The sequence below is a fragment of the Mustela erminea genome, chromosome 15, assembly GCF_009829155.1.
Source record: "Mustela erminea isolate mMusErm1 chromosome 15, mMusErm1.Pri, whole genome shotgun sequence".
NCBI classification, from domain to species: Eukaryota; Metazoa; Chordata; class Mammalia; order Carnivora; family Mustelidae; genus Mustela; species Mustela erminea.
The window spans coordinates 12,465,870-12,493,675 of record NC_045628.1 but is presented as its reverse complement, the minus strand read 5'-3'; the positions used below and the strand labels follow the sequence as shown (position 1 = coordinate 12,493,675).

The following is a 27,806-nucleotide window of genomic DNA, read 5'->3' as shown; positions in this document are numbered from 1 at the left end:
TACGTGTCTGAGCACGTGATGAGAATCCTTCAGTCCTCCTTGGAGGAAGAGCCTTCCAGGTAGGAAGAACGGTTGGTGGTGGTCAAGGCACCAACAAGCTCCGGATGTTCAAATACAATGGACCCTTGAACGGGACTTTGAGCTGCAAACGTCCACTTACGTGCAGATGGCACATGCGTGCGTGAGTGCGTGAGAGTGTGATAAATACAACACGGGACTACATGCACTTTCTCTTCACAAATGGATTTTCTTCACACTTCTTGTCTCTAGCCTACTTTTTTTTTTTTTTATAAGAATACAATGTATAATACATATAACTTACAAAATATGTGTTAGCTATGTTTCTGACTGGTAAGTCTTCCAGTCAACAGTAGTTGAGTTTTGGGAAAGTCAGAAGTTAAATGCAGATTTGAGGCTGCCCCTGGGGTTGGCACCCCTAATCACCCTCAAGGGCCAGCTGTACCCTAGAGAAGGCTGGCATAGCAGGAAAAGACAGGGCGACGTGCAGTGAGGCAGGACAGAGGCTGGCTGGATGGTAGGGTTGAAAGTCTAGCTGCCGTGCGGGTGTCGCAAGACGGTGAGAGCTGGGAATTCCATGAGGAAGCCATTGCTCTCCACTGGTGGTCCCCGAGGAGGTGGCAGGAGTGGAAACGGAGAAGCGTGGTTGCGTTTGGGCTCTGTGCTGGAGATGGGGTCCATCCATCCTGGTGAGGGGCCGGTGGAAGCAGAGACTGGGCGGGGGGTGTAGAAAACTTAGACTTTTGTCTTATGCTTAGACTTTGACTTAGACTTTGACTTAAAAAAGGAGCAGAGGGAAGCAGGGGGATTGCAGAGGGGTGGAAAGTCAGGGATTGGGTTCTGCCGGCTTTTGTTTGAGAGGCCCCCCAGACGCCGTGCTGCCGTGTCAGGTACAGGAATGTGGACTTCCAGGAACAGGTGAAGGCGGTGGCTCTTCCCGTGCCTCTGCATTTTCTGAGTGAGTTGCTACTAAGTTGCTACCTCCACTGATAATCCTCAGATGGATGAAGCCATTAATTGGCCAGGAATTATGGGAGCCCTCAGCCTTCTGGGAAGTATGCGTGGTTTTCTAGAACAGCCCCCATGGAGGAGAGGCAGCTGGACTGCGATGTCCAGAGGCACAGGATGGGCCAACAACAGCAGAGGCTTCCGGTGCTGTCATTGCTGGGCCTGCTGGGTCTCTGCATCTGGGCTGGGTTTCCTCTGGTTGGAACATGCATTGCTCGGAGCTCAGAATATCAACCTCAATGTGAAGGCGAGTCCAGCTGTCACAGGGCAGTGTGCCTTTGCCTCCTGTTTGTCGCTGTACCTCTGTCCTCCTTGGGATGTTGGTGGCATGAAGCCTTGTTTTTCCCCCTCCTGTTCTAATTTGCTTTGAGTTTTCTGCACCTTTTCAGTGTTTGCAAATCATTGTCTCTAGAGGTTTGTAGTTTCCTCCCATGGTGGTTTTTGCTAGAAAATTCCATGCAGCTTGGGGCCTGTTAGCCAAGTGTGCCTGGTATGTGGCCAACCGCTGTGTCCGATCTGATAAATTCCTCAGGTGACACAGGCTCAGCCGAATGGGGCAGCTTTTGGGGTTTGTTGTCTTTGCTTTCCGGCTCCCAGTGTTAACCACATTTAAAACATCTTTTCTATAGACTCCTTTCGGTGCAAGGGTGAAGATAATCGATAGGAAATTTAGGAGCTCTCCGTCGCTTCGGACTTTGTTGAAAGGTGCGGCGGGAAGGGGACCTTCCTGATCCAATATGTTGCCTCCCTCATTCTCAAGTTCCTGTGTAAGCAGAAGTTTAATGATGGGCCTCTTGAGGTTCCCGGCACTTTTCTGCAGCAGAGAGGGAGTGAGGGAAGGTTTAGGGGAAGCTCTGTGTGGACGGCACTTTAGCCGAGGGACTGGGGGACGAGAGGGCAACAGAGGCAGGTCTGCAGTTTAGCAGACTCTGAGTGACTCTAGCTCTACAGTTAATTCTCGGGGCCTCTGGAATAGGTTTCAGCTTCCCGTGTCTGTAGATAGAAGATTAAATTGCACTTTGCTGTTAACCAAGGGGCCGAATTCCTTTCTATTTATTGAACCGCACTTTCCGTGGCGCTGTGTTCTGTTGACACCAGGGCCGTGGCCTCTAGAAGGGGAAAAGCAGGTGTGGATTTGAAACAGCGCGGCGGGGAGCGGTCTTTGGGATAGAGGTTACCAGGTTTCCTCACCACAGAGCTCCAAGACCATCTCGATGAGCCCACATGCCTCTCAGCACGCTTTGCTCAGGCCGTCCTGTCTCCGTTCGGATCCGGTTTCCTCTTGGCTGTGCTCTTCTTAGAGGTGGTGAGATCCGTCCAAACTTGCTGCCCTTCAAGGCCTGCTCAGGTATCTCCTGAGACCGGCGGAGAAGTTGTAAATTACTTTCTGCTGAATAAGGAAAGAACAGTGAAGACCTCCCGAACGAAATAAGTTAAGATAGACGTGTTCAAAGTAGGGCCTCTGGTTGGTGTGATTTGCCACACTTACTGTCCCCAGAAGTCCTCCTGATGAGTTCCGGCCACCGTCATGCCCTTCTTCAGATGCCCAGGCTGCTGCCAAGGTCTCGCTCTGTTCCTAGCACTTTGAGTGTCCATCATTGACTGGTCTTGTTTTATTTTGTGCCTTTTGAGCTAACTCAGCCTTTAGCTCCTGTGAATTTGATGGCAGTTCCTTAATTTATAAGTACGAAAGGTGTTGGTGAATCCCCGAAGTTAGCCCTGATGGACAGCGGTCACGAAGTTAACTGTCAGGGCCCAGGAAGACTGTTCTCATGTTACAAGGACCTCAGAACAGGGAGACTAAATATGACTAGAGTAGGGAGTGACAGGTTCTTCCTATAGCCCCCAGAATGCCTGAACGTGTGAGCTTCCAGAAGCCAGCACTGCCTGGGAGCCTGCAGGAGACGTCACCAAAGGTCCCCAGCACCTGTTAGACTCTGACCATTCATCTGTCCCTGAACATTTCTCTGCAGATTCCAGACCTCATGTTTGAACTGGGAGATGGTCAATTACTCAGAACGGAATGCTCTTAGGTTCTCGACTCGTTTAAAAATTTAACCAGAGAGAGAATTAAAGCCTGCAGGTCTGAGAAGTGTAGGTTCAAAATAGCATATCTCCTGCCTAATCCAGAAAGCCAGATTGTGCTGCCTCTTGTCTTGTTTGGGGTCTTTTATAGTCTCTGCATTTTTTCCCTTTAACTTCCCAGAGACCGGGAACGGGAGAGCAAGAATAAATGTCGGGGGGGGGGGGGGGGCTGTGTAAAGGTCAACTATTACCCACTGGCGGATCGGGAGGTGTTTTTCGATTTGGGTTTTTTGGGGGAGCTTGTTCCAAAAATGCCTCTGTAGTTGTTTTTAGTTCTTAGAAATGGAATTTCCTAAGCAACTTAAAGGGGATTCATTTTTCTTTTCTCTTTCTCTCTCTCTTTCTTTTTTATTAAATTTTACTAAGTAAGCTGTACCCCCAACACGGGACTTGAAGTCATGACCCTAACATCAAGAGTCACGTGCTCCACTGCCTGAGCCAGCCGGGCATCTCTAGTTTTTCATGTATAAGGGAAAAATTGCTAACTTTTATTGAATGTGTTTGTTCTAGCCATGAGCTTTCCATGCGTTACTTCAATTATTTCTTATGGCAACCTATATGGTTGATCTTATTAAAAGCCCCCCCTTTTTTTTAATTAAAAATAACCTGTCATTATTACAAAAATCACAGGTGTACAGTGTAGAAAGTTAGAACATGCAGATAAGCAAGAATAAGAAGGTAAAATAGTGTATTCCGGTGGCCCAGGGGTGAGCATTAGGTAATACATTAGTGTGGTAGCCTTTCTGATTTTTCCATATGTACTTTTCATTTCTCCTACTACCATGGCCATGCTAAGATTTCTCCATCTGTCCCGTAAATGTCATTTTTGTCTGCTCATCTGAAAGGAGATTCACTGTAGGACCAGAGCTGCACTTGGTTATGTCCTTTGGACCTCATTTAATCCAGCAGAGTCCCCCACAACCCCACACCATGATACCACCTTGTTGAAGAAACTGGACCCGGTACATGGTAGAATGCCGCACCTCCTTAATTTGTCAGATTTCATCCTCGTGGTGCCATTTAGCTTTTTCCTCCATCCTCTGCTTTTCTAGAAAACTGAAAGGTCGTTCGATAGGCTTGATGGGTACTGGTTGAACATTTGGGTCCAGAATTCATCAGAAGTGATGCTGTGTGTTTCCCGTTTCATTAACAATGCCAAGATTCATCATTGAATTAGGGTGGGGGTGTTCTGATCTCGCCACTGCGAAGTGAAGTCATGCTACTTTGTCTCCAGGCAAACATTCAATCTCCTGGATGTTTTTCTTTTTGTTTTGTTTTGTTTTTTTAAGATTTTATTTATTTATTTGACAGAGAGAGATCACAAGTAGGGAAAGAGGCAGGCAGAGAGAGAGAGAGAGAGAGGAGCAGAGAGCCCGATGCAGGACTCCATCCCAGGACCCTCAGATCATGACCTGAGCCAAAGGCAGCGGCCTAACCCACTGAGCCACCCAGGCGCCCCTCCTGGATGGTTTTAACGCTGATTAACAGCCCTTGCCAGAGTCTGTAATGTCTTAGAGATTGTGGAAGCCGGACTCTTGCGGTAATTAGTCGGCATACTTCCGGAAGGAACTTTGCCTCCTCTACTTGGATTTTCCAAATATCCTGAAATGCCGCTCTTGTTGGAGATGCAGAGTCCATGCTCCATTTCTTACCTCAGGTTACCAAGAATTGCTTTCATAGTTTCCTCCAGTGGTGATGCATTTAGAAAATTTAGGAGCTCTCCCTCACTTCAGACTTTGTCGCAAGGTGCGGCAGGAAGGGGACCTTCCTGATCCCATACGTTGCCTCCCTCATTCTCAAATTCCTATGTTTTTCCTGCTTTCTCTTTGAATACTGAAATGGACTCAGGAATTTTTATCAAATCCATGTGTTTTGATTCACTTTAATTATTATAATTGATACTCAAGTTGCCACAGCATTGGCAGGTGGACACTCCTTCAGGATGTTTCTTTGCCCCCCTCCTTTATTAAAGATTTACTTAAGAGAGAGGGGAGAAAAAAAGGATCTCAAGCAGACTCCCCACTGAGTGCAGAGCCTAACCTGGGACTCGATCTCACAACCCTTTGATCATGACCTGAGCTGAAACCAAGAGTCGGACACTCAACCAACCGAGCCACCCAGGGGCCCCTCTTTTGCCTTTTTAATACAACCCATTTATATTTCCAAGCCGCCTTGCTTTCTGACTTCACTACATACTCCAGACTCATACCTACCCCATACCTGGAACCTGTCATTTCTCCATGGACCTTCCTCTGTGACCTTCCAGTAACTGCAGACTGCCAGAATCCAACTGCCAAGATTTGCTACTGAGGTAGCACCTCTAGGGCAAAACTAGCAAATATCTTCCTAAAAATATGTAGGTGTTCCTGTTGATTTTTTTTTTCAAATCAGTTTTTACACTGCACTGTTTTTACGTAATATCTTTGATCTATAAATACCTCTTTTTTCTTCCACCAAAAATGTTTCCTTGCTTTATTCTGCAATATAAAAATAACTGTAAAATGAATTTTTATAGATTGGTAACTGAGACTTTTGGGAGAATTTAAGTGACTGTTACACTATACACACACACACACACACACACACACGCACACACACACACACACACAAAACACTCATGTCTTTCCAAGTCAGTTGGCAAAAGAGCTCTCTCTGTCCTCGATAATGACCTACTGTTATTCTCTGATCCTTAAAGTTATTTTTTTCATACATTTGATCTGTGGGGGAAAAACGTAAACTTTTGTTACACCCTGCAAAAATTATTTAGAGAGTGGCATAAGATAGTCTTAGGTTTTTAAATGGAGAGGTAGAGCCAAAGAATAAAATGTATTTGTCCTCACATGAGAAGGTTCTAGCATGTCTCCTGGTCCTTCTAGTGACGGATGAGTGTTGACATTGCCGCCATTGGCCCCGGGCATTCATGCTGGACGACGCAGGCTCTCTTTTCCTTGCTCTGTTTACCTCTCTCCAGCTCCTCACCATGTGCACCTGAGCCTGACTTTGACACCGAACCCCCCTCCCGCCCCCCGTGCGTGCCGTCAGCCAGAAAGTGTGTGACGCCGGACGGGTGTGTTTGTGTCCACAGGTACTTGTTCGCTCTGCAGGTGAAGCAGGACCTGGCTCAGGGCAGGCTGACCTGTAATGACACGAGCGCGGCCCTCCTCATCTCGCACATCGTACAGTGTAAGTGGCATTCGTTTCCTCCAGAGGTCCTGTTGGAGCCCCTTGCGACCCGATGGATGCGGGGAAGGAGTCACAGCCCCCAAACACAGTAACGATGCCTTTGTGTTATTTTGCTGCGAGCCCGAGTTCCAGTGGGTTGAGGACCGTACTCCTCAAGCTTTATGGGCGTACCCACCACGCCCAGCATTGGCCTGTGAATTCTGTGCTCGGTTTCTGTCTACTCTTTCCTTCCTTTTTTTTTTTTTTTTTAATTTATTTGACAGAGAGAGAGGCAGCGAGAGAGGGAACACAGCAGGGGGAGTGGGAGAGGGAGAAGCAGGCTTCCTGCTGAGCGGGGAGCGCGATGGGGCTCGATCCCAGGACCCCCAGCCCCCAGATCATGACCTGAGCCGAAGGCAGTCGCTTAATGACTGAGCCACCCAGGCTCCCCACTTTCTTTTCTTTTTTTCTTTTTTTCTTAAGATTTAGTTTTTTATTTGAGCTAGAACGAGACAGTGGAGGGGGCAGGGAAAAGTGAGAGAGAGAATCTCAAGCAGACTCCATTCTGAGTGTAGAGCTTGATCTCAGGACCCTGAGATTGTGACCTGAGCTGACACCAAGAGTTGCACGCTCAGCTGACTGTGCCCACCGGGCACCCCTTTTTTTAAGGACGAGTACACAGTTGTTTGATAATCTCATTTGACTTGGAGGAGAAGCTTGGACAGATGGCATCCAAGTAAACTAAGCTTGTTCTGTCCTGTTCTTGGACTTAATATCCATCATCGAATATGGCCCATTAGCTTTAAGACCTAAAACTGTCAACGATGGCGCATCTTATATTCCGTCCTCCGGAGTTCAGTAAACCCCAAGACACATGAAGCTGGGCTGAACCCTGGTGATGCTTGAAACACATGATAGAATGACCAGTAGATTTCACTAGCTTTTACTCAGAAACACCAGGGCTCTGGTCATTAGGCTACTTTTTATTCAACTTATTATTTGAATCCTATGATTTGAATCATAGGATTCAAATAAAAAAACGAGGCTGTCCCAGAGGTATTAGATTGGTATAAACTGAGCTGCACTAGTGATGTTAAGGTACAATCATTCTTTCAAAGGTCTGTCCTGTAGCTTTCCCAGACCATGGCCATTTGGGGACAATATAGAGGTAACGTGAGAAAAATGTGCCTCCTCTTCTTTGTAGATGAAAAATTCGTAAGAATCTGCAGTTTGACCAGTCATTTCTGACGCTAGGACTATAAGAAACTTAATATACTTTGTTTTGTTTTACCAAATGAGATCACGTGTGTGTAGCTATATTTACCATTGGCTTTTCTCTGCATGAGCAAGCATTTGGGGTTTGGACCAGTAATTATTATATATAATAGTTTCAAAGTTGCTTTTGTAAAGTCCTGAAATTCTGGGGTTCTTTTAGAAGTCATGAGGTCCTGAAATCCACATGTGCAGAATTTACCACCCAGAACAGAAGTGGTCCTAGTTGGGTGGGGAGGAAAGAATGAACCAGCAACGAGGATGGAGGAAGACGGATGGATAATGCAGTCTTCTTTGCAGCTGGTAGAGATGAGAAAGAGGGAAACCATCCCGGCATGTTGGCACAGTTGTTAAATACGTGCTCACAGGAAGTCGTGTTGACGTCCGGCCCTGACCATACCCACAGGCTGGGATCGCCTTCTCCACTGCCTTCTGCTTTGCTAGTTCTGGAATGTTCCACGGGGGAATGCAACAGGTTGTGAAGTATTAATCCTATGTGGCTGGGTTTTCTTTCTCTGTTCCTTGGTAGCTGAGATTGGGGATTTTGATGAAGCCTCGGACAGAGAGCATTTAGCAAAAAACAAGTACATACCTCAGCAAGACGCACTAGAAGACAAAATCGTGGAGTTTCACCACAATCACATGTAAGTCCCGCGGGTGCCTTGTGTTCCCTTTGAGCTGTTTCTGTCTGTCCTTCCAGCGTACGTGGGTGTGCACAGACACTATTTGGGCGAGATAGGCCAAACGAGAGGGAGAAGAGCACAGAGGTTCATGGAGGTCTTGTCACCCACCCTGGACTCTGAAATGCGGGTCACCCACTCAGGACCAGGAGCTCTAGGATCCTTCTTTGATTTCCTGTGCTACTGGAATTGGCCTGGAAGTTAGGGCACCCACGTTGTGGAATTAAAGGGAGAACTTAAGACCCATTAATAGGAAATCAGGAAAGGGATATCCACAAGGGGCAAAGGAGGAATGTTAGGAAAATCCAGAACGTTTGTATCCTTTCCATTTTGGTTTTTTTTTTTCAAAAGATGCTCCCTGGGCCTCTTGTTTTTGTTGCTGTTTTGAAGGAGGGTATGTGCGCTTGATGAAAGTATGCAAGAGTGTTGCCCTGAACTTTGCTTCCAAGGGTAGGCCCATTGTAAGTGACTAAAAACGTGTTTTAACACCGTGGTGTTTTGCTTTTATATGACCTTAAAGGAAGCTCTTTGAGTCAAGAAAACAAAACAAAACAAAACAAAAACAGGGCAAATGTGAGGTAGACTTTTGAGGTTTTGTGTTTCATGGGCAGTAGGGCTTTTGTCCTAGCTGTTTGACTTTGGGTGATGATGAATGGGGGGTTGGGTGTCTTCTGATCAGGTAGCTCCATTGTTTGTGATGAAATGCCTTTTAATTTCCCAAGAGAAGTTGCTTAATCTCAAATTAATAGACACAGGGAATCCAAATCTCCTGGCCTTTCTTTTCTCATTTTTTGTTCTGTCAGTGGACAGACACCAGCAGAATCAGATTTCCAACTCCTGGAGATTGCCCGCAGGCTGGAGATGTATGGGATCCGGTTGCACCCGGCCAAGGACAGGGAAGGTACTAAGATCAACCTGGCTGTGGCCAACACGGGAATTCTCGTGTTTCAGGTAAGAGCGTTGAGACCACAGCTCAGTTCCCTTGGTGATGGAAAGATAAGAGTTGGCTCTTCAACTCTGATTCCGTGTTGGGTGGGCCGAGTTAAGACCTCCGATAGTTACTTTATGTGAACAGGAAAAAACGAACCTCATCTCAGGGTTTCTATTTCTTTCCAGGTCCTCAGCTTCCAGATCCTATTCCATTCCGTTCCACTGGCCTGTGCTCTGGTTGGGGAATGCACAACCCGAGATTTGCTTGTGTCTGTTGACTTTGTAGGATCACAGAAATCTCTCTCGGTGGACCTGGGCTCAAATCCCAGTGTCATAGAATCAGATTTCAGATCCCCCAAAAGAAACACCTTCTTCACACTGGCACGTGATACTCATGTCATCTCCCCCACCCCCCCTTTTTTTAAAACCTGTTATGGTTTTTAGTTGCTTTTTTCTCTTTAAACCAAATTTAGAGGTTTTTATACCTAATTCAGATTTTACATCAGTCGGCTGATTTGTTATTTCAGGTATACGTAACTTAAGAAGAAAAGCGTAAGGTGTATTTTTAAGGATTTAGCCGTTCTCTAAATTCCTGACAGCCAGGTGCTATATAGTAACTTTATAGCAAAACACTGCACTTGAATTCTTACCTGTGTTTTATTAAAAACATGGTTTTCTGTACTCTGAAGTGTGTGCTCTCTTGATCGCACTGCCATTGTTCTGTTGATGGTGCTGCTTTTGTGTCTTAACAGCTTCATTGAAGTATTATGGACAGAAAATAAAATGCATATATTTAAAGTATGCAGTTTTATAAGCCTATATATATATATGTATATATATATATATATCCTGAAGCCATCAGTAAAATCAAGACAATGAAGTTATTCACCATTCCCAAAGGTTTCCTCAGTGCTTTTCTTTCAAACAAAAGTGCATCATCTCTGCTTTAGTTTCAAAGGAGTATGAAGAAAGCAGCTGCCTTTTAAATTGGGTCCTTTTCACCCATTTTGAAGGGGTAAATACGTACACAATCTAACATACTCCTTCAAGCTCTGCCAGGTTCGGTTCTGTTTCCCCTTCCTGTTTTACCAAAATAGTCCCAGGGCCTCTCTGCCGCAGGATCGGATGTTTACGACGGACATGAATTATCACCGAATCCTGTCCCGAGAGGAGTCGGGGTTGGGTTTCTTATGGGAAAGCAGGATGGTATTAGAGGACATGACCGCTCTCAGCAGTCTTCGGCCTACTGGAGTAATCTTAGGAGTGCTCGATGAGCCAAATGACAAGAAACCAAATAGAGTTTTCAGCCCTACCGTGAAATTTTAAAATCAGAGGCCTTAAACAGTTCTAAAAATCACAGAGGGTAGGGAGGGAAGAAATGCCTCACAATTGAATTAATTCGCTCTTGATGATGTGCGGTAGAATCCAATACTGAGAACTGCTCCGTTATTTAATCATGTACAAAGGCTGTATCTTGAAATTAATCTTCTTGCCAGTCCTTAATTGCTTCATTCTCACCAATTTAAATAAACGGTTCTGGTGTTCGAACAGGCTCAGGAGGAATTCTAATTTTAGTTGAGATGACAGGACAGATGGCAGCTGGTTTCTGGCAGTGTCCCCTTGCTTCTCCGTCACCCTGTGTCTCCACACCTGACTTTCAGAGATGGGGATGTGTGAGTCCTTCCCTGAGACTGTGCTCTGGTCGAGAAGACAACAAACACCGCAGGCCCGGCCTTCCCTCCCCTTCCCGCCTGTGCAGCGGGGCCGCCGCCTGGGCATGGGAGGCTGACCCCTGTGCGATACGGGGGCTTGATTGCTAACCTGCTGGGTTGCTTTTACGGAGATTAACGATTAGCCGCTGGTTAAGGCACCAGCTGGGGAATCTCATTCTGCCTCATAAACTGTGGGATTTTGGACACACCAAGATCTGTCCATGCAGCACTTTCCACATCTGTAAGAGAAAGATAATAAACCCATCTCCGCGGGTTTTGTCTCAGGTTTGATAAGGTGAGGTCTGTCGGGTCCTTACGGGGTGCTGACACTCCAAAAGTGATGGTCACTAATTGTGGTTGTCGTGGTTTTTACTGTTTTTTTGTCTTTTTATCCTTCCCCTTGGCTGACTGCTCCTCTCCCTGGAGGCAAACTTGGTTTGAACGCCAAAGCCTATAATTAGTGGAAAATAATGCTCCAGGAACAGTAATGTCCACAGCAGCAAATCCTGAGAATCCTCTAGCAGAAGGCATGGTTGCGACAGCTCCCCGTCCTTGAGGCAAACCAGCCCCCTGTGTTGCTTATTATGCATTTCCTGGCTCACTGGCCGAGACCTTTCTTCTTCTCAGGGTTTTACTAAGATCAATGCCTTCAACTGGGCGAAGGTGCGGAAGCTGAGCTTCAAAAGAAAGCGCTTTCTCATCAAACTCCGTCCTGATGCCAACGTAAGTGGGTGGGGGCAGGGTGGGGGACCGTGACCTTGAAGCCCACCCCATGACTGCGGGGACATAGGGGCTCTGCTGGGGCGCAGGCTGGAATGGCAGCCAGCGCTGTGCCGTTGTCTGAGGGTCTGTACCGACAGGTCTGCCTGGACACTCCGTAACCACGCTGTCACCTAGGTTGACAGAACAAGGGTAAAGAATGGGCAGCCCCTCCCCCCAGCCCCAGACAGCCTGACCTGTACAGTTGCTGGGGCTCCAGCCCCCAGGCCACCTCCTCGAGACACCACTCAGCATCCACGAGATTCAGGGCAGGCCCCTGCCCACACAAGCCTCCAGCTGTCCCCAGCTTTCGCATCCCTGTTCTTGTCCCCAAGCCTCTGACAAGCAGCTGATAAGCAGGTCCACCCCACTTTCTCCAGAACCCCTAAAGATGTCGCTCACCCCGGGACGGGGTCAGGGAAGAAAGAGCATCTTCTTCCCCTGCCAGAAATGGGTGGAGGAGGTCATGGATGATAGATCCCTGATGTCCCCAGCCGCCATTGCGGATTTGAACGGCGAGTGGTTTTCTCCCCTGTGGGAAAAAAGATGATAAATGGCCATTGAGGCTCATCGTTCAGCTACAAAATGGATTAAATCGGCTTTTATGGCCTGACCTGGGAAGCAGTCACCCATTATAAGTTGTTTATAAGCATTTTCTCTGGGAAAATGCTTTCTGAGTTCCAAAAGGCTACTTACAGATGTAGAATTGGGGCGCGCTTGTTTGTAAGTTGGGACTGCCCAGACTGTGAGATCCCTCAGAATAGTTGGAAGTTGCTGGGAACGTTAAGGACTGTGGTAAGTCCTGTTTATAAAATACGGCCTCTTACATGGAGAATGTTCAGCCCGGGAATTGAAAATTATGCTCTCCGCTTTGCAGAATCAAAGGACGTGATTTTTTTTTTCAGCCTTGAGTGATACTTTTGTGCTCCAGAAGAAAAAAAAAAAAAGTTCATTTCCTGTGTGGTCCCTGGGGCCACCTGGAGGCTTGAGCCATATGTGGCTCGACAGAAAAAAGACTTAAGACCAGTATGCAAAGTTGGCATGAACCTTCAGGGAGAAAATAAAAGTGTGTTTCAGTTATTTTAAGGAGGCAAAAAGGGATTTCTGTACTTTGATTTTTTTTTTTTCTTTTAAAGAGGGAAATGTAAGCAACGTACACAAAATTTGTTTATGGATTCTGTCAAAAGAAGTGTTATGGCTTCTGCTAAGTATTCCTGTTTTCTGTAGTTCCTCTAAGGAATTCGGGGGTGGGGGGCGGGGAATGGTTGAATGATGACTATATTTTGTCATTAGGAACAACTGTGTTTTACTAAATATGTGAATTTATGGTCCTGCTATATAATACAGTACATGATTGAAATTTTATTGGACATACTTGTTTTCTATCCCTTTTCTTGTTTTTCCAACCCAGTGTTCATGGGTAATGGGAAAAAGAAGAAACCCAAAGTGGTATTTTCTCTTTTTAGAGCTCATACCAGGATACCTTGGAATTTCTCATGGCCAGTCGGGATTTTTGCAAGTCCTTCTGGAAAATCTGTGTTGAACATCATGCCTTTTTTAGACTTTTTGAAGAGCCCAAACCAAAGCCAAAGCCCGTTCTCTTTAGTCGGGGGTCATCATTTCGGTTCAGGTAACGATTTCCTTTCTCTAAAGCAGCAAGTCGGTCCTCGACATTTGGTCTAGCCCCCGGGATGGCGCCTTAGACTTACACATCCTCGCTTCTCTTTCCCGCTCCTCCTTTCAGCAAACACTGGGGTGTCTTCCCCGTGTCCGAAGTCCCCGTGTCCCCTAGTCTAGGCCATGGGCATTCTTGGTGAACAGAATTATCCCTTCCTCCTCGAAGCATACAGATTCTCAGGATGGTTGCTTAATAAGCAAATTCAGAATCATTAAGGGGTTTCATCACTTGAACATTTTTCTGCTACTTAGGAGGGAACTGCCAAGGGACAAAATGGGCACAGACGGTTGTCTCTCGGAGCGGCATTGATGCCTGGCTCGCTGGGAAAGCCCGAGTCTCTCCTGGTGATGGAAGGCGGGGGAGGAAATACGGGGTGTGTCCCATGTTCAAATGAGAACGCCGTCCTGTCCTGTCTTCCCGCTCATCTTCTTCTGTCCCCTTCCTTCTAGCGGTCGGACGCAGAAGCAGGTTCTTGACTACGTGAAAGAGGGAGGACACAAGAAAGTGCAGTTTGAAAGGTGAGAGAAGCTTCAGTGCTGGCAGCCCTCGCTAGGTTCCGCACGCTTCGCACCCGTGAACTCCCAGTCTTCCTGCCAGGTCCATGAGGCCGGGGCACTCCTAGTCCCCTTTTGCTTTACTTTTAAGATTTTATTTATTTTAGAGAGTGTAGGGGGGCAGGTAGGGGGAGAAGGAAAGAAGCCGACTTCCCTGCTGAGGGCGGAGCCTGACCCCAGGACCCCGAGATCATGACCTGAGCGGAAATCGAGGCAGCACCTTCACCCACAGCCCCCCACGCGCCCCACGCGCCCCACTCCTGTTACTTTTTTTTTTTAATATTTTATTTATTTATTTGACAGAGAGAGAGAGAGAGAGATCACAAGTAGGCAGAGAGGCAGGCAAAGAGAGAGAGGGAAGCAGGCTCCCTGCTGAGCAGAGAGCCCCATGCGGGGCTTGATCCCAGGATCCTGAGATCATGACCTGAGCCGAAGGCAGAGGCTTAACCCACTGAGCCACCCAGGCGCCCCTCCTGTTACCTTTTTAAAGATGGAGACACTGTAGCTCAGAGAGATCAAGTTACCAGCCCTCGTCTCAGAGCTGGCACGTGGCCCCCTGCCCCGAGTGTGGCTCTGCTGCCCGGAGAAGGAGAAGCAGAGAATCCAGGGACATGAGATAAACGAGTAAACAGCTGATGTGATGTGCACGATGGGCTGTTCAGGGCATGTGCATTTCTTCTTTTTAACATTTTTCTTTTTTACATTTTAATCCGTCTTAAAATGACAGTAGAGACTGGAGAACACAGCAAACATCCACGTTTCTTTCTGCATCTGGATTTTTCCCCCTTTTTTGTGTGTAACTGCTGTTGGCTCCCGTAGCCACCCCCACCTTTACCGACAGCCGTCTTCGCTGTTTCCCGTCTCCCCTTCCCAGAGGCACAGCTGCCAGCTTCCTGTTCCTCCTGTTACATATATTTACGCACCTGAAATGGATGGGCAGGGTTCCTCTGGGTTGTGTGGTTTCATTTGTTTAACTTGTAACACACGGTCCCTCGTTCTGCATCTTGCTTTTGAAGCCCTACCCTGATCTGGGGATCTGTGTTGGCGTTGTAGGGTATTGTGAAAGTATCCCGCTTTATTTATCTGAATCTCTGTTGACAAACCTTCCGGGTGCTTGGTGCCTCATTTTACGCTTGCCGAAACAAACCTGATGCTTCGACTGTCCTTGTATACGTGGAGTATTTCGAAGAAAAGCCGAACGCACGTTAACTTTTGATCTGTCTGTATTGATACGGTTTCATCATCTGAGTAGCTGGAAAGTTTCTAATGCTCACGGAGGAAGAGGAGGGCACCGGCAGACGAAGGAAGGGAAAAGATAAAGGAGACAGGCTAGCGGCATTAAATCCAGTTCCTTCTGCCGCTGAGACTGTAAATTCATTAACAGGGGGCAGGCCTTCCCTGACCTCAACACTGTGAAAGAGTTAGCTGATTAGTGGTGATTGCCTCTATCATAGAAGTGATCTAGAAAATCATGACCAGAAATACATGAATTGATAGCCTATCGTCAGACCAGAACTCGCACCTCAGGGCATCCTTGAACCTAGCCAACTCTCCCTCCCACGGACCTTCCGAGGTCTAGAAAGGTAGTGAGCAGTGACTGGGTCTCCTGACCGCTTGAACAGGAGCAGAGGATTACTGAGAATTTTTTCAGAATTTAGGTAACCCTTGAATACTACAAGTATTAGGAAAAGAAAGACCCCCTTTCCATCAGGCACCCATACACACTAGTTTAGGTGCCTTCATAGTGAGGATACGCATAAGGCTGTTGTTAGTTTTCATTAAAACACACACACATACACAAACACACAAAACAAAACACAGTTTACCTAACTTTGGCTATCTTATGTGATTTCTCCCAGGAAACACAGCAAGATTCAGTCCATCAGAAGCCTGGCTACACAGCCTACAGAGCCGAATTCAGAAGTGCCAAAACAAGTCAGTAACGCTCATTGACTATTACAACTGTGGGGCTTTGTGTTTCGTTTTGTTTCACCACACTTTGTTAACTACTGTGTTTCACAATATGTTTCTGAGTTATTTGCCCTGCACTTTGGGGGTTTCTTTTTGAGGGAAGAGTATAGTTGAGCAGACCCAGGCTCTGTGCAGCCCAGCCTGGGCTCAGCGTACCTAGGAGCGGGTCCTTTTTCAGCTCATTTCCTGTCTTCCATGCTGTGCTTTTTGCCACGGAGACATTTGCTCTGTTGGCCTGAACTCAGCTTAGGAGTGGAACCACCCCCGGGAGCCAGTAGAGCGGAGCCCACCATCCAGCGAAATGGGTGTGGTTGTGTGAAGACACCGGGACCTCCTTTGCACCTGCTGGGTGTAGCTCCTGGTCAGGGCCGAGGTCAGAACCCTTTGTTAGCACCAGACTGGGTGGAGAGTTCGCAGGACTCCTGTTACAGTGCAGTGACCGCAGTTGGCACTAAGGGACATTATCACTCTTGTCCTGAGGATGGTGAAAGCTCATTTTGTCCGGAATTGGCCTCTGGGTGTGTTTTCGGGGTTTTCTCTACCAGAGAATGCCAACTTTGTAGGCACCTCTAAAAAGAGTGCCTCACCTGTCTGTTCTTCCCTTGGAAGTATAAACAAAGAAGTTTTTGTCATTTGTCTGAATTCCATGTCAACTTGCCTTTCGGGGGAGGGTGTGGGGGGGGTGGTCCACCATGTGTTTTCTTCCTCTCCCCACCCACCCTTTCTTGGGAAGCCCCGTGTGGGTTGCAAGGACTCTCTGGGTCCACGGAAACTGGAAGCCCAGTATGAGCCCGGAAGCCCTAGAGAGCAGACAGGCAGGGCCCACACGTGCTGCTGGAGGGCCTGCATCGTCAGCATCCACACGCAGAGAGAACCTTCTGGAGGCCCACCCTGTGCACTCGGGAGGGCCTGCGCATGGGCGGTGTTTTGTTTGAGCAGCAAGGACCGGCAGCCTTTCTTCGGAGGTCCCTGGCAGTCCCTTGCGCTGCTGCAAGCTTCCCGCGTGTTTCTAAGGTAGCCTCTGACCCCGCCCTCCCTCTCTCGCCCCGCCCCGCGCAGGCGCAGCAGAGTGCCAGCCTGCCGCCGCGAGAAGGCGCGGAGCCCGCCGGCGGCCCGCAGGGAGAGGAACCCAGCGCCCCGGCCGAAGAGCCGCGCCGGAGCCCCGCGCTGCCCCGGAGCCCCGCGGGCGGCGGGAAGGCGGACGGAGCCGCGCGGGCGGCGGCCGACGAAGAGGAGGAGGTCGTTAAGGATAGGACCCAGCAGAGTAAAGCTCAGCCCCCGCAGCCGAGCACAGGTCCAGCATCCAGGGCTGCCCGCGGCAGCAGCACTTCCATTCCTTTCATTGACTGCAGTGACGTAGATAGCGAGTCCGACCTGCTCAGGGAGCAAGCGTCCCAGTCCCAAACAAATGACAACTATGAGGGTGATTTGACCAGTGGGGTTTACCTGCTGTCCAGGGATGAGAGGCGGACCGAGGCTAGGCCCAGGGCTTCCCCTCCCTCCGTGAAGTCCTCCCGGCCTCCTTCCAGAGAGTTCCTCGATGATGATTCCGCAGACCTCACCTTTGACATGAGCGGGAGCCCCCGACTCCCACGACACAGCTCCCTGATAGATGAGCTGTTCAGGGGCTCGGACGGTCGCAGTAGCCCAGCCACCCCTGTGTCCCCCGCTAGCAGACAGTCGAGTCCGAATCTGACTTGGGACCGGACTGGGTCTCAGGGCTATGTCTCCGAAAACGGGCATGACCCGAGCCGGGAAAGGACGGGAGAGGATGCTCTCCCAAGCCAGGGCCCTCTTTCCGAGAGCTCGTCCCCCGTCCTGCAGAGGCCATACTTACGCAATCTTCCCAGTAGATACAACAAGTCAGAGACCGACCCGCTCATCCTTAGCCAGGTGGCGACAACCCCACAGGCACTGGATGGGCTTGATGGCCGCGAAAAGGGAGGACGGGCCAGCTTGGCCGCGTCGGGAGGCAGAATGCTGGCTAATGGTGCGCCTTTCGTGGGTCCGACCTCAAAGACGCCCGCCGTGCGGTCAGCGTGTGCCGGCGGCCTGGCGGGCCCGAGGGCGCCCCTGCACGTGACCGAGGGCTCCACCAGCAGCGGGACTGAATCCAGTGATTCAGACTCTGAGATGGGGACCCCTTTGAGGCAGCCGCTCACGTTTGGCAACCCAGCGGTGCTGGGCTCCCCTTGCATGCGGAGAAGTCCGAAGCAGGGGGGCGGCCTGCGTGTGAGTAAGGAGGCCGAGGAGGCCCAGTAGGAGGGCCGGGCTTCAAGAGTCGGGAACCTGGAGTCCTGAGTCCAGGGTTCCAGTGGAGATGATCTGTCCTAGGGACTCATTAATCTTTAATCAATGTTTGTTTGGAGGAAGTTTTGGACAGCCATGTTTGGATAGGGTATGCCTAACTCTCAAATCTTGAAGAAAAAGGAAAGTTGGCATAGTGGGCTTGCTTTCCAAAAGAAAAAAGAAAAAAAATAGTGGACAAGATAAATAGTAAGACATGATGACAAGTTACCGGGAGCTTGTTTATCTTTCTGGTTGAAGGCAAGGAAGAAATTCTTTCTTATGAATCTGATCATGGGTATAGGGTGTTTATTTATGTGGAATCTTCTGTGTATATTGAGTTTGTGTGCAGATCACGCTCCTTTCGATTGAATGTTCAGACTGAACTATCATTGTGATCCCAGGGAAGGTGTAGGTTTTACTTTTTCCCCCCTCTTTAAGAGGAGGTGCTGTTTTTTGGGGCTTTTTGGAGCCTCAGTAGGTGAGGGAATTGACATAATTCAGGCCCATTTGTAAGTTGATGGCTGGCTAAGATTTAAGTGTGGGTGAAATCCCTGTCAAGAATAATGAACATTTTAATAGGGAGAATGGTCTTCTCTCTCCAGACTTCCTCTGAATTGATGTAAAGGATGTCGGTGGAACTAATTTTAAGGGTCTGCTGGTTTGGCTGCGATTTGCATCAGTTGGTCAAATTGTTAGTCATGTTTTAAGAAGCTATAACTGGCTGTCAGAATTTCAAATTGAAACACAGAAATACAGTTGAGGGGCGATGCAGGGGGAAATCAGACCTTGCAGGAGGCACTAAAGGCCTGACTTTGACTCCTGTGCAGCAGAGAGAGGACCGTTTTCCAGTATTGCTGCCTCTTGGCTGGTTATTACGTACATTCTTAACGTTCACACTTGGGTGAACAGGGTCTTCTCTTGGAAACAGTGACTTCTAGAAGTTTCCATGTGCAGGAAAAGAAGTGTATGTAGTGAGAGGTTTGATTTCTTCTTAAATCTTGCCCACTTCTGCCAGTGCCTTTCACTCAGCATTCCTGCATCTTAGATCAAAGAACCTGGTTTTATCATGCTTATTTCTCGGCCCCAGCCGCACAAGGGAATCACCTGGGACATTTTAAAAATCAGTGATGCCTGGGCCCTGACCCTAGACATTTTTATCTAATTGGTCTGGGGTGCCCCTTGGGTTCCGCAGATGGTTCTGCTGGGCAGTCTGGGTCACTCCTCAGCCTGGCACAGTTGCCTTCTAGAATCTAGTGGACTATGTTGAAGCTGACAGGTAGATTTCTGGCTTGCTTGCAAAGTAAGGAAAGCATCATCAATGAAATACTTTCATTAATTAATGCCTGTTACTTGGTACTTTGCAGTCTTTAGTACTTTAAAAAAAAAAAATGAGTTGTAGAATCAAATTTTTAGATCCTAACTACCAGATAACTGAAAAGAGTTTTAACAGTGATACATCCTTGGCACACCACCATGCCCACTGCCTTATTAAGCTCCTGCGTGTGGCGTGATGACAAGGGAAGGGCTCCACGTACTTAGGAAGCAGGGAAGGAATTGGCAGCCATATGTGACAAATAGATCGACTGACCTTGTGGCTCCCAACTGATTATCTGTCCACACAAATGTTGACAAGTTGGTTTTGAAGATGCCGAAAACGTAATCCACTTTTATACAAACTTTTTTTTTATTGTCTTATTTTCCTAATCATTTGATTCAGTGCATGATTGATGAATCAAACTGATTATTGGATGGTTTGAAAGATGTTCATTGAAGTAGTCTATTGATGTCTTGCTTTAGATCTCTATATTTAACGGAGTCATGGAACTTTAGAACTAGAAGGGACCTTAGAGATTGTCTAGGAGGAACCTTCATTTTGTGGATGACAAACCTTGACCTGCTGAAGTCGAGACATGTCAGCTAGTCATACAACCACTGCCTGATGAAGCTGAACTAGAACCGTGGCCCGTAGCCCTTCAGCTCTGGTCTGTGTGACCTCTTGGTGCAATAGGACCTTTTTGATTTAGTACTTTAATTTTGGAGAATCTTGTTCAGATTAATAATTAAAATTAGATGTGGAGACCAGGGATCATGGAGACCTGACTTAAGACAGTTACAGTCCATAATGCGTAGGAAGCACTGCTCTTTCTGTTGTGGAGTTTTTGCACTTATAATGTGTTCTTGCATATTCTGTTCTGGACTTAGAAAAAGATGTCGATCTGCTGTATAAAAATGCAGTCCAATGTGAGTTAAGCAGAGTCCCATTTGGAATCCTGTGGTTTATTTGTGAAGGTGATTTGTTCAAATGACTTTTCTTTTTACCTCTGATTACACTGCAGTCTGCTGATGAAGTATGAATGAGCAGTGGGTATTAACCTACCCAGCATACAGTGCGAATCAGCAAATGTAAACCTCCAAAGCAAAACATGCTCCAGTAATTATTTTGTTTTGCTTTTTGCTTAAAGGAGTGATTTTTGTCTGTTTGTTTTTATGTGAAATGTTTTAAAAACAGCTGATCAATGGTAGTGTACTCAGTTCTGTGTTGACGGACGTTCCCTTTTTAGGGTAGCTCATCAAGTTTTCCTCTAGTTGGGTTCGTACAAGCCAAGCGACTCAATTTCTGCTTCTGGGCCAGTATTTATGAAAGCAGCAATCCTGATGTGATTAATGGTGCTTAACAGAGAAGGGGTATGGTTTGTTCAAAAGCCACGTAGCCTAAAGTGCTGAAAATATCCACTAATTGCCTCTGGGAGAGCTTGCTCTACACAAATAAAGATTTTAAGCATGGGTTAGGGAGTACTTCTAAGCATTCTTGGAGCCCGGCAGAGCCAGCTCGCACAGGAGATGTGGTCTTTCTCCGTGCAGAGGTCAGGGAAAGCCCACAGCCTCCCACCTTCTACCTTTTGGGCGCCTCTGGTTCCCCAGGTCTTAACATGGCCTCCAGAGCCACACGGTGTGGCAGGGAAGGACGCGTGTGTCACAGAGTTGAACCAAGGATGCAGCAAAGACCAGCGATGGGGTTGGGTGTGGACAGGTGACCTGTGGATTCATTCCAGTTTCCAGAGGGTTTCTTAAGACCCGTCTGTCTGTTTTTCTAAGACAACAGCTAGTGCAGAGGACTCCTGAATCAGTAAGGAGCCCAGGTCTTTAGGTAATAGCTGCTCCATGAAATAGGAAACCTTAAGGCCTCAGATAGAATACAAACCATCTATAGAAACTCACCTTCCAGCCACCAGGCCTCCTCCAGGGCCCCCTTGCATCCGTATCTTTTGTGAGATGGTATTTCAAAGTATGCACATTGTAGCCCCTCGCGTGGTTGATTTTTCTGTTGCTGTTTTTCAGGGCAAAATAAAATGCAAGAAATTCTTTTAGCGTGAAGAAATGCATTTAATGGGTTCCGGAACTTGAACTGCTCCAGCTCCTCTGACCGGCATCTGTATGCCGTTGACGATATTTTATTAGACAGGCATTTAATTAAAGGAATTCTGTGGGCCAGAATCTTCCCCCACATATGTGACTCATATTTGGGGATTTCTCACAGACTTAGTTCCCAGTTGTGCCACATGGCCAGCACTTGAAATGTGAATGATTTTGATTTTATTCTCAAGAACTTCTTTGAAGATTTCAAACCCAGCAGTGCTTTAAAAAAAAAAAAAAAAAAAAAACCAGGCCTGCAAAACTAAAATACAGCCCGAGCCTCTTGAAATTTGCAGCACGTATGCAAAATCTAGCCTGTCCTCTGTTGAATCAGAAACTCAGCTTGCATCGTAGCCTTGGAAGCCCTTTGACTGTGCTGCGAAGCAGTATCTAAAAGAAGGAAAAATTAATGAGATTAAACTATCCTTTTAAATTCTGTTAAAACTTGTGCATATGCATACAGCATCCTTTTACGTATCTGTAATTGGTGTTCACCTCCGATCCATCAACTTTTTCCACTTAAAATGTTACTCTGTATTCAGCACAGAATGAGTTTGGTACAGTTGCCGTCATTAGTCAGTGATTGGCCCAGCCTTAAATTAAGAAACTTGGGGGCCCTTTTCATCACTGGGCTTATTTTGAATTGATTTTGCTTTAATCACTCTTCATCTCGGCAAGCATTTAAAGAGACCTCAGAATTGCATTCCTAAGAAAGGCTCTGTTTTCTGGATCTTCTCTCTCTTGGAGGCCATAAGCCTTCCTTCTCTGATAGGCGCGGAGTCACTCTAAAGCTGGCAGGCCTTCCTCTGGTTTCATGGGATGAGTCTGTTGCTGCAGATTTTATAAATCAAGCTGCAGCGGAATCTTTCTCTGCCATTGCTGCCATAGGGAGTAAGTCTCTGTTGAACCTGAAAGGAGGGACTGTTGCAGAATAATCCACCACTGGTCTGATGAGTTTCACACTCAGCCACGTTCGCCACCTCCGTGAGAGCACATGGGAGCAGAAGTGCTCGTTATGAACTCCGAGAGCAGTAAGTGATGAACAAACGAGGCTCTGGTGACCTGAGACGATTTACTGGCGCTGCTGCTTTTTCTTTGTTAGTTTCATTCCGTCTGTTTCAGTCAAGTTGAGTGAAATAGTGCAGGAGAATGGGCTCCCTGGTGTACGCTCGTGCATACCTCTAACACCACTCGCTGGTTTTTAAAAGGAAGCCACTGACTTTTAGATCAAAATAAGCATGCCACTTTAATAAGAAGCTGTTCTCTTCTTATTAAAAAAAAAAAAAAAACCCAACTCCACGATTTGGCATTATGTTGTCAGGACCTGGTTGCCCGTTGCTTAGAGCCATCATTGAAAAGGGCTACTTACTGTTTCCTCAAATAACCTAGAGATTTCCAAGTAATTCTGCTACAAACAGGAGTTGCAGATGCTCATTTGTATGCCATTTTATATGTTTGGGAGGAGGTGGGTGGAGTCTTGTTTTGTCCAAAAAAAAAAGGAGGAAACAGTACTTCATTCCAAGAAACGTAAATGACACTTCTAGCACAAGGAACGTTTCTTCTCTTCCAATGAAGGCAATTCAGCATTCCCTGGAGGGACCTGGGGAAGAAGTGAGAAAATCTTTCAGAACTGAATTGACTGATTTGTCCAGAATCCTGTCGGTGTAGGCTGACCTTAGCTTCGCCTGGAGACACGGGCATCTCTTCAGCCTCCGGTGTTGTTCCCAGGGGAAGGCACCTCCTTTGGGTCTTTGCATGGGTTCTAGATCAGGTTACTCTGGAATGTCTTGGAGTGGCTTCATATCTGAAAGCAGGGAGGATTAAAAGTCAGCTGTTGACACGGAACATCCGATCCACATGTGTAGCTGAGAGCAAGTTTTAGGTGAACTGCAAGGCTGGTGTCCCAGAGGCCATCACGGGAAGGGCACTGGAAGATCCGCAGGGCTTTCGGGGCAGCAGTTGCAGAATATTGAAGGGTGACGGCAGGTCGTTGCCAAACGCAGCCCAAGCCGGGGGCACGAGCGAGTACTGTGTGTGTGCGCATGCGTGCGCACTTAGTAAAAAGCATCAGACAGGGATGGACTCATTCTGCTTTCAAGTAAGAGATGGAATATAAGGGAATTTAGTGATGGGACCTGGAGTCTACAGGCAGTTTACTGCTCTCTTACAAGTTTGGGCTGTTTACTGGCTCTCAAATAGGAAACAGGAGAAGGTTCCTTTTGGAGCCCATAGTGGTGTGACTGGTGTGTCGTTACCCACGGATGAACTTTCTAGCTCATGAAACTAGGCTAACAGCTCCTTTTCCCCCTGGGCCTCTAAGTTCCTTTGTGGGAAGTAGAGAATTTGTCACTCTGCCTGCAGCGATGTACAGAACGACCAAAGACAGGCCTTCTTCAGTGCAGACCACATGCCTGCTGCTCTCCCCACACGCACCTCAAGGCCCGAGGTCCAGTCCCTCATGCTCACCACCCCCTTCTGCGTGGAAAGTTGCCGTGAACACCTGACTAACCCAGTCTCACAAGCTTGGCCTATATGATTAATCCAGTTCCCTTCTGTCCTTTCTGTGTGTATATTTAATACTAGAGATAAAATATTTTATTAAAAATGTCTAATATGCCAAATTTTACAATAGAAAAGGCTGGAGACTTCATTCTCATTTTTGTCATTTGTTTAATAAATTTGGGGAAACATTTTCTGTTGTTCCATTGTATGCACTGTCTGTCAGCATGTACCTACCTAGGAGGGGAAAAGCCCCCCACCCCACCCCCAGTGTTCTGTCTTTATCCTCAGAGCATGGTGTACCCTCTGTTTCCTGCATTGTTGAGCACTGTCTGATGTTTGTTTGTTTGTTTTTTTTTACACTGCTGAATACCAATTTGTACTTGGAATACCTGTTTCCTCTAGAATTACAGTGATCCTGTTCTCTAAGCAGCAAGCTTTAACACGGAGGCATGCCGGGGTCCTACCCCCATCACTGAGGGTGGGGTCTAGAAGGCAAAGGGAAGACTTCAGTTGTCTGATTTCGTCTTCTAAGGAGCCTGCACTTTGTACTGTGTGTGCACTGGCGGCGGGGGGTGGGTGGGGGTCATCTTTGGAAGCGAGCAGGATCACTGTAGTTGGGGGAGAGGTCTCACGGAAGCAGAGCGTATCTGTGGCCACAGCCTGCACAGGGGAGCTCAGACATCTAACCAGAGGGCTGGCTTCCTGTTTTGATATGGAACCAGCCAATCAGATGGGGGTAGAACACTTTCCATAGTTGATGTCTATAAGGGAATTTAGTTGGACGCTTGTCTTGGCGGGTGCGGGGGCTGGTGGGAACATAGAGGAGACCCCGCCCAGCTCAGCCCCACTTGGCTCCTCATGGAAAATAAGTAAACTATTAGTTCTGATGCATTCCCAGAATGTAGGCTGTCACAGATACTGTCTGGTTTCCTCCCCTCTCCACGGTCTAGGAAAGCAGCATCCCTGTAAAGCATGGATTTATATCACCGGGAAGGGTGCTGGCTTCTGCGGTTAACAATGAGCTTGGGGATTCTCGGAGCATGGAAGGCCAAACTCCTGTAACCGTGTATGCACGATAATATCTCTTGTTAATCCAGACTCAAGAGGCTTTTACTTGTCCTAACAGGTATCTTGCTGTAAAAACTGTCCATTGTAACTGCTCTTTCCCACTGACGGCTAAAGCTTTGTCCTGAGTACAAGATGGTATTTTTCATTGGTATGAAACACCGTGTTCCCCAACCCAAACACTGCTCCCAACACCGCTGCCACCACCACCACCACCATGTGTGAACAAAGAGAAATTCTCCTTTCTCTTTTCTTCGTAAGTGAGAGCACACTAGAACATTCTCTGTCATTGCTCCATTCCTAGGCATGTCTCTGTTTCTCTGCATGTTGCACTGTGGTTGCTTTTCTGAGTTGCTGGGTGATGAACATTGAAGCTGATTCTTAGCTGCTTGTGAAACTTTGTTTAAAGGACCTTGGTCTGAGAATAAGAGGCACATACACACATTACCCTCAACACCCTCCATTATCAAGAAAAGGACAGCACAACCAGGATTGCTAATTCTGTGAACTAGTTTTTCTCGTGACACCTTATAATTTTTTTTTTTTTTTTTACACCTTACAATTTTAACAAAGCATTGTCAGCTTTTTTCACATATTCCATTGGAGTGGACACCCAGCTGATTTACCACACGAGTGAACCTTGTCTATTTGGGATATTACCCTTTTTCAGCCCAATACTGACCTTTTTTGATAACTGGCTTTCTAATACAGATGCTCTCCAGAAAGAGTTCATTGTATTCTTTTTTTAGAAGGAGATGATGGATTTAAAAAGAGCCTTTTTAAAGATCCATGAAAACCTACATCTGTAATGAATTTCCTACATGTGCCTTTGGAACATATTCTGGGTATGTAGAGATAAAATCTCATGTTTTAGAACCAAATGCCAGGAGACAAATCATGATAGTTGAGTGGAATCTAGAGGCTTGCCCAGGTAACTTTAGGGGGAACGCTGAATAATCAGCATCCTGTTCTAATTGTACTTACTAAAATTTTGAAAAGAGGAATTGAGAAAGCAATCAGTATTCTCAAATATTCGAGTATCTATCAGACCTGCTCTGGGTTACTATTTTTAAAATGATTACCAAGTTTTCTAAACACTTAAGAGGAAAAACAACTTAGCTAATTAAAACTAAGATGACCAACATATCGACCAATTTAAAATAGAGGATATGTACAACTAAGTTTTCCAAATGCCATTTTCTATAACTTGGAAAATAGAGTGGAAATTCTCTTTTTCCAGACATGTGTGAGTCTCTTCTTAAGCCTTAATACAATCAGAGGAGGTTACTATGCAGCTGTGCCCAATCCCAAAAAGTGGGAGATGAGCATTGAGTTTGGCTCGATGGTCATAAACCATGTTCCCACTGTTGATGTACCTCTGAAAAGGGGCTGGTCCAGAGATACTATAGTCGGGGTGATACTGCAGAGCTTCCCCAGAAAAGCCAGGAGCGAATAAGTATGAATGTATTTTACATTAAAAAGATAGAGAAGCTAAGTCAGTTTCTCGGCTAGGTGAAAAATTGAATCCATAAATACAGCCGTGCTAATTTGAAGTTCCATAATTGTTTGTGCCACAAGAATGTGTACATTTAAAAGGATTTTTAAAAGCTGTTCCCAGAAATTCCTCTCTTGAGAGCAGTATCAGTGATGGCATTTCCAGTCCATGGGGGTAGTATAAACTCAGCCCTCTTGATACGGGTTAATGGCAGGGAAGGGGGTCATGAAATCATTTGGAAGAGGTGGAGGGTTGGAGAGTTATGACTGGAAACAAAATGCAGGGCAGTCTCTGGAAATAGGAAAAAGTAGTTTTTAGAAGAATCAGAAGCTTCTGGATTTTTAGAGTATAACTGATCTTTTTCTAATGTCTTGAAGCTTCTTTCCACCTGTTGCCTTAATATCCAGGTGCTTTCTCAAAAGGTTCCCCCAAATTATTTACCTAGAGCCCATCCCTGAAAGAAATTACTTGTGTCAGTTTGTCATGGAGGGGGAAAAAAAAACAAACAAACAATAAAAAAAAGTACCCAGGCATTAATGAGTTCACTGAGTAGCCGGGAACATCAGTCACAGTTTCCTCTTCTCGTCACCTGGGGCTGTGCTTTCAAAGCAGGTAACCAGCTTCATGATTTGAACAGGCTTGATAAGCTAGGTAGGTAAGGGGGCTGGTTTTCTCATACAGAGCAGCCCTGTTTGTTTGTGGAATGGACTACTTCGTTGAAAATTGGTTACATAGACTTGTAGTTCAAGTAACTGTAGCGTAGACTCTGACTTAAAGACCCAGCTCTTCCCACCTGCCCAGGGGTGGACCCTACGTGGACACCACTTTGCATACGCTCAGTCCAAAGAGCATTTTAATTTCTCATCAAGCTGCCAGATTCTCCCGGTTGCCCTCATCAGCATGTCTGACGGATTGCTGAATGGTCAGTGAGCTGCATAGTTGGGTTTGGATCACGTCACCTATAAATTTTCCAAAAGTCTCGAGTAATTTCGCTTGCAAGGGGACAAGACGGCTGCTCTCCGTGGAGGCAGTTGAAACGAGCAAACTTGAACTTCAGAGTTTGGACCGTCCCCTTCTTTTGACTTGTGGACAGATTTCTAGACCGGGCTGCTTGGTATTTATTGATTTATTGGTCCTACTGTTAAATACACCCATCAGCCTTCCTGTCTGGGGCCCCAGGAGTAGACACAAAGCTAGTGGGAGGAGCCGCTC

General features: G+C 46.8%; 1 protein-coding gene across 4 annotated transcripts in view; it reads left to right on the top strand.

Moving 5' to 3' along the window:
• The window catches only part of FARP1 (FERM, ARH/RhoGEF and pleckstrin domain protein 1), a 273,312-nt gene that overhangs the window by 199,204 nt on the left and 46,302 nt on the right, over positions 1-27,806 (top strand). For all 4 annotated transcript variants that reach the window (XM_032315064.1, XM_032315065.1, XM_032315063.1 and 1 more), the window contains 8 exons: positions 6,197-6,294; positions 8,075-8,189; positions 9,029-9,176; positions 11,495-11,590; positions 13,093-13,256; positions 13,754-13,822; positions 15,718-15,793; positions 16,889-17,123. In XM_032315064.1, the coding sequence (XP_032170955.1) occupies positions 6,197-6,294; positions 8,075-8,189; positions 9,029-9,176; positions 11,495-11,590; positions 13,093-13,256; positions 13,754-13,822; positions 15,718-15,793; positions 16,889-17,123 (1,001 nt within the window). The remainder of the gene's footprint in view (positions 1-6,196; positions 6,295-8,074; positions 8,190-9,028; positions 9,177-11,494; positions 11,591-13,092; positions 13,257-13,753; positions 13,823-15,717; positions 15,794-16,888; positions 17,124-27,806) is intronic.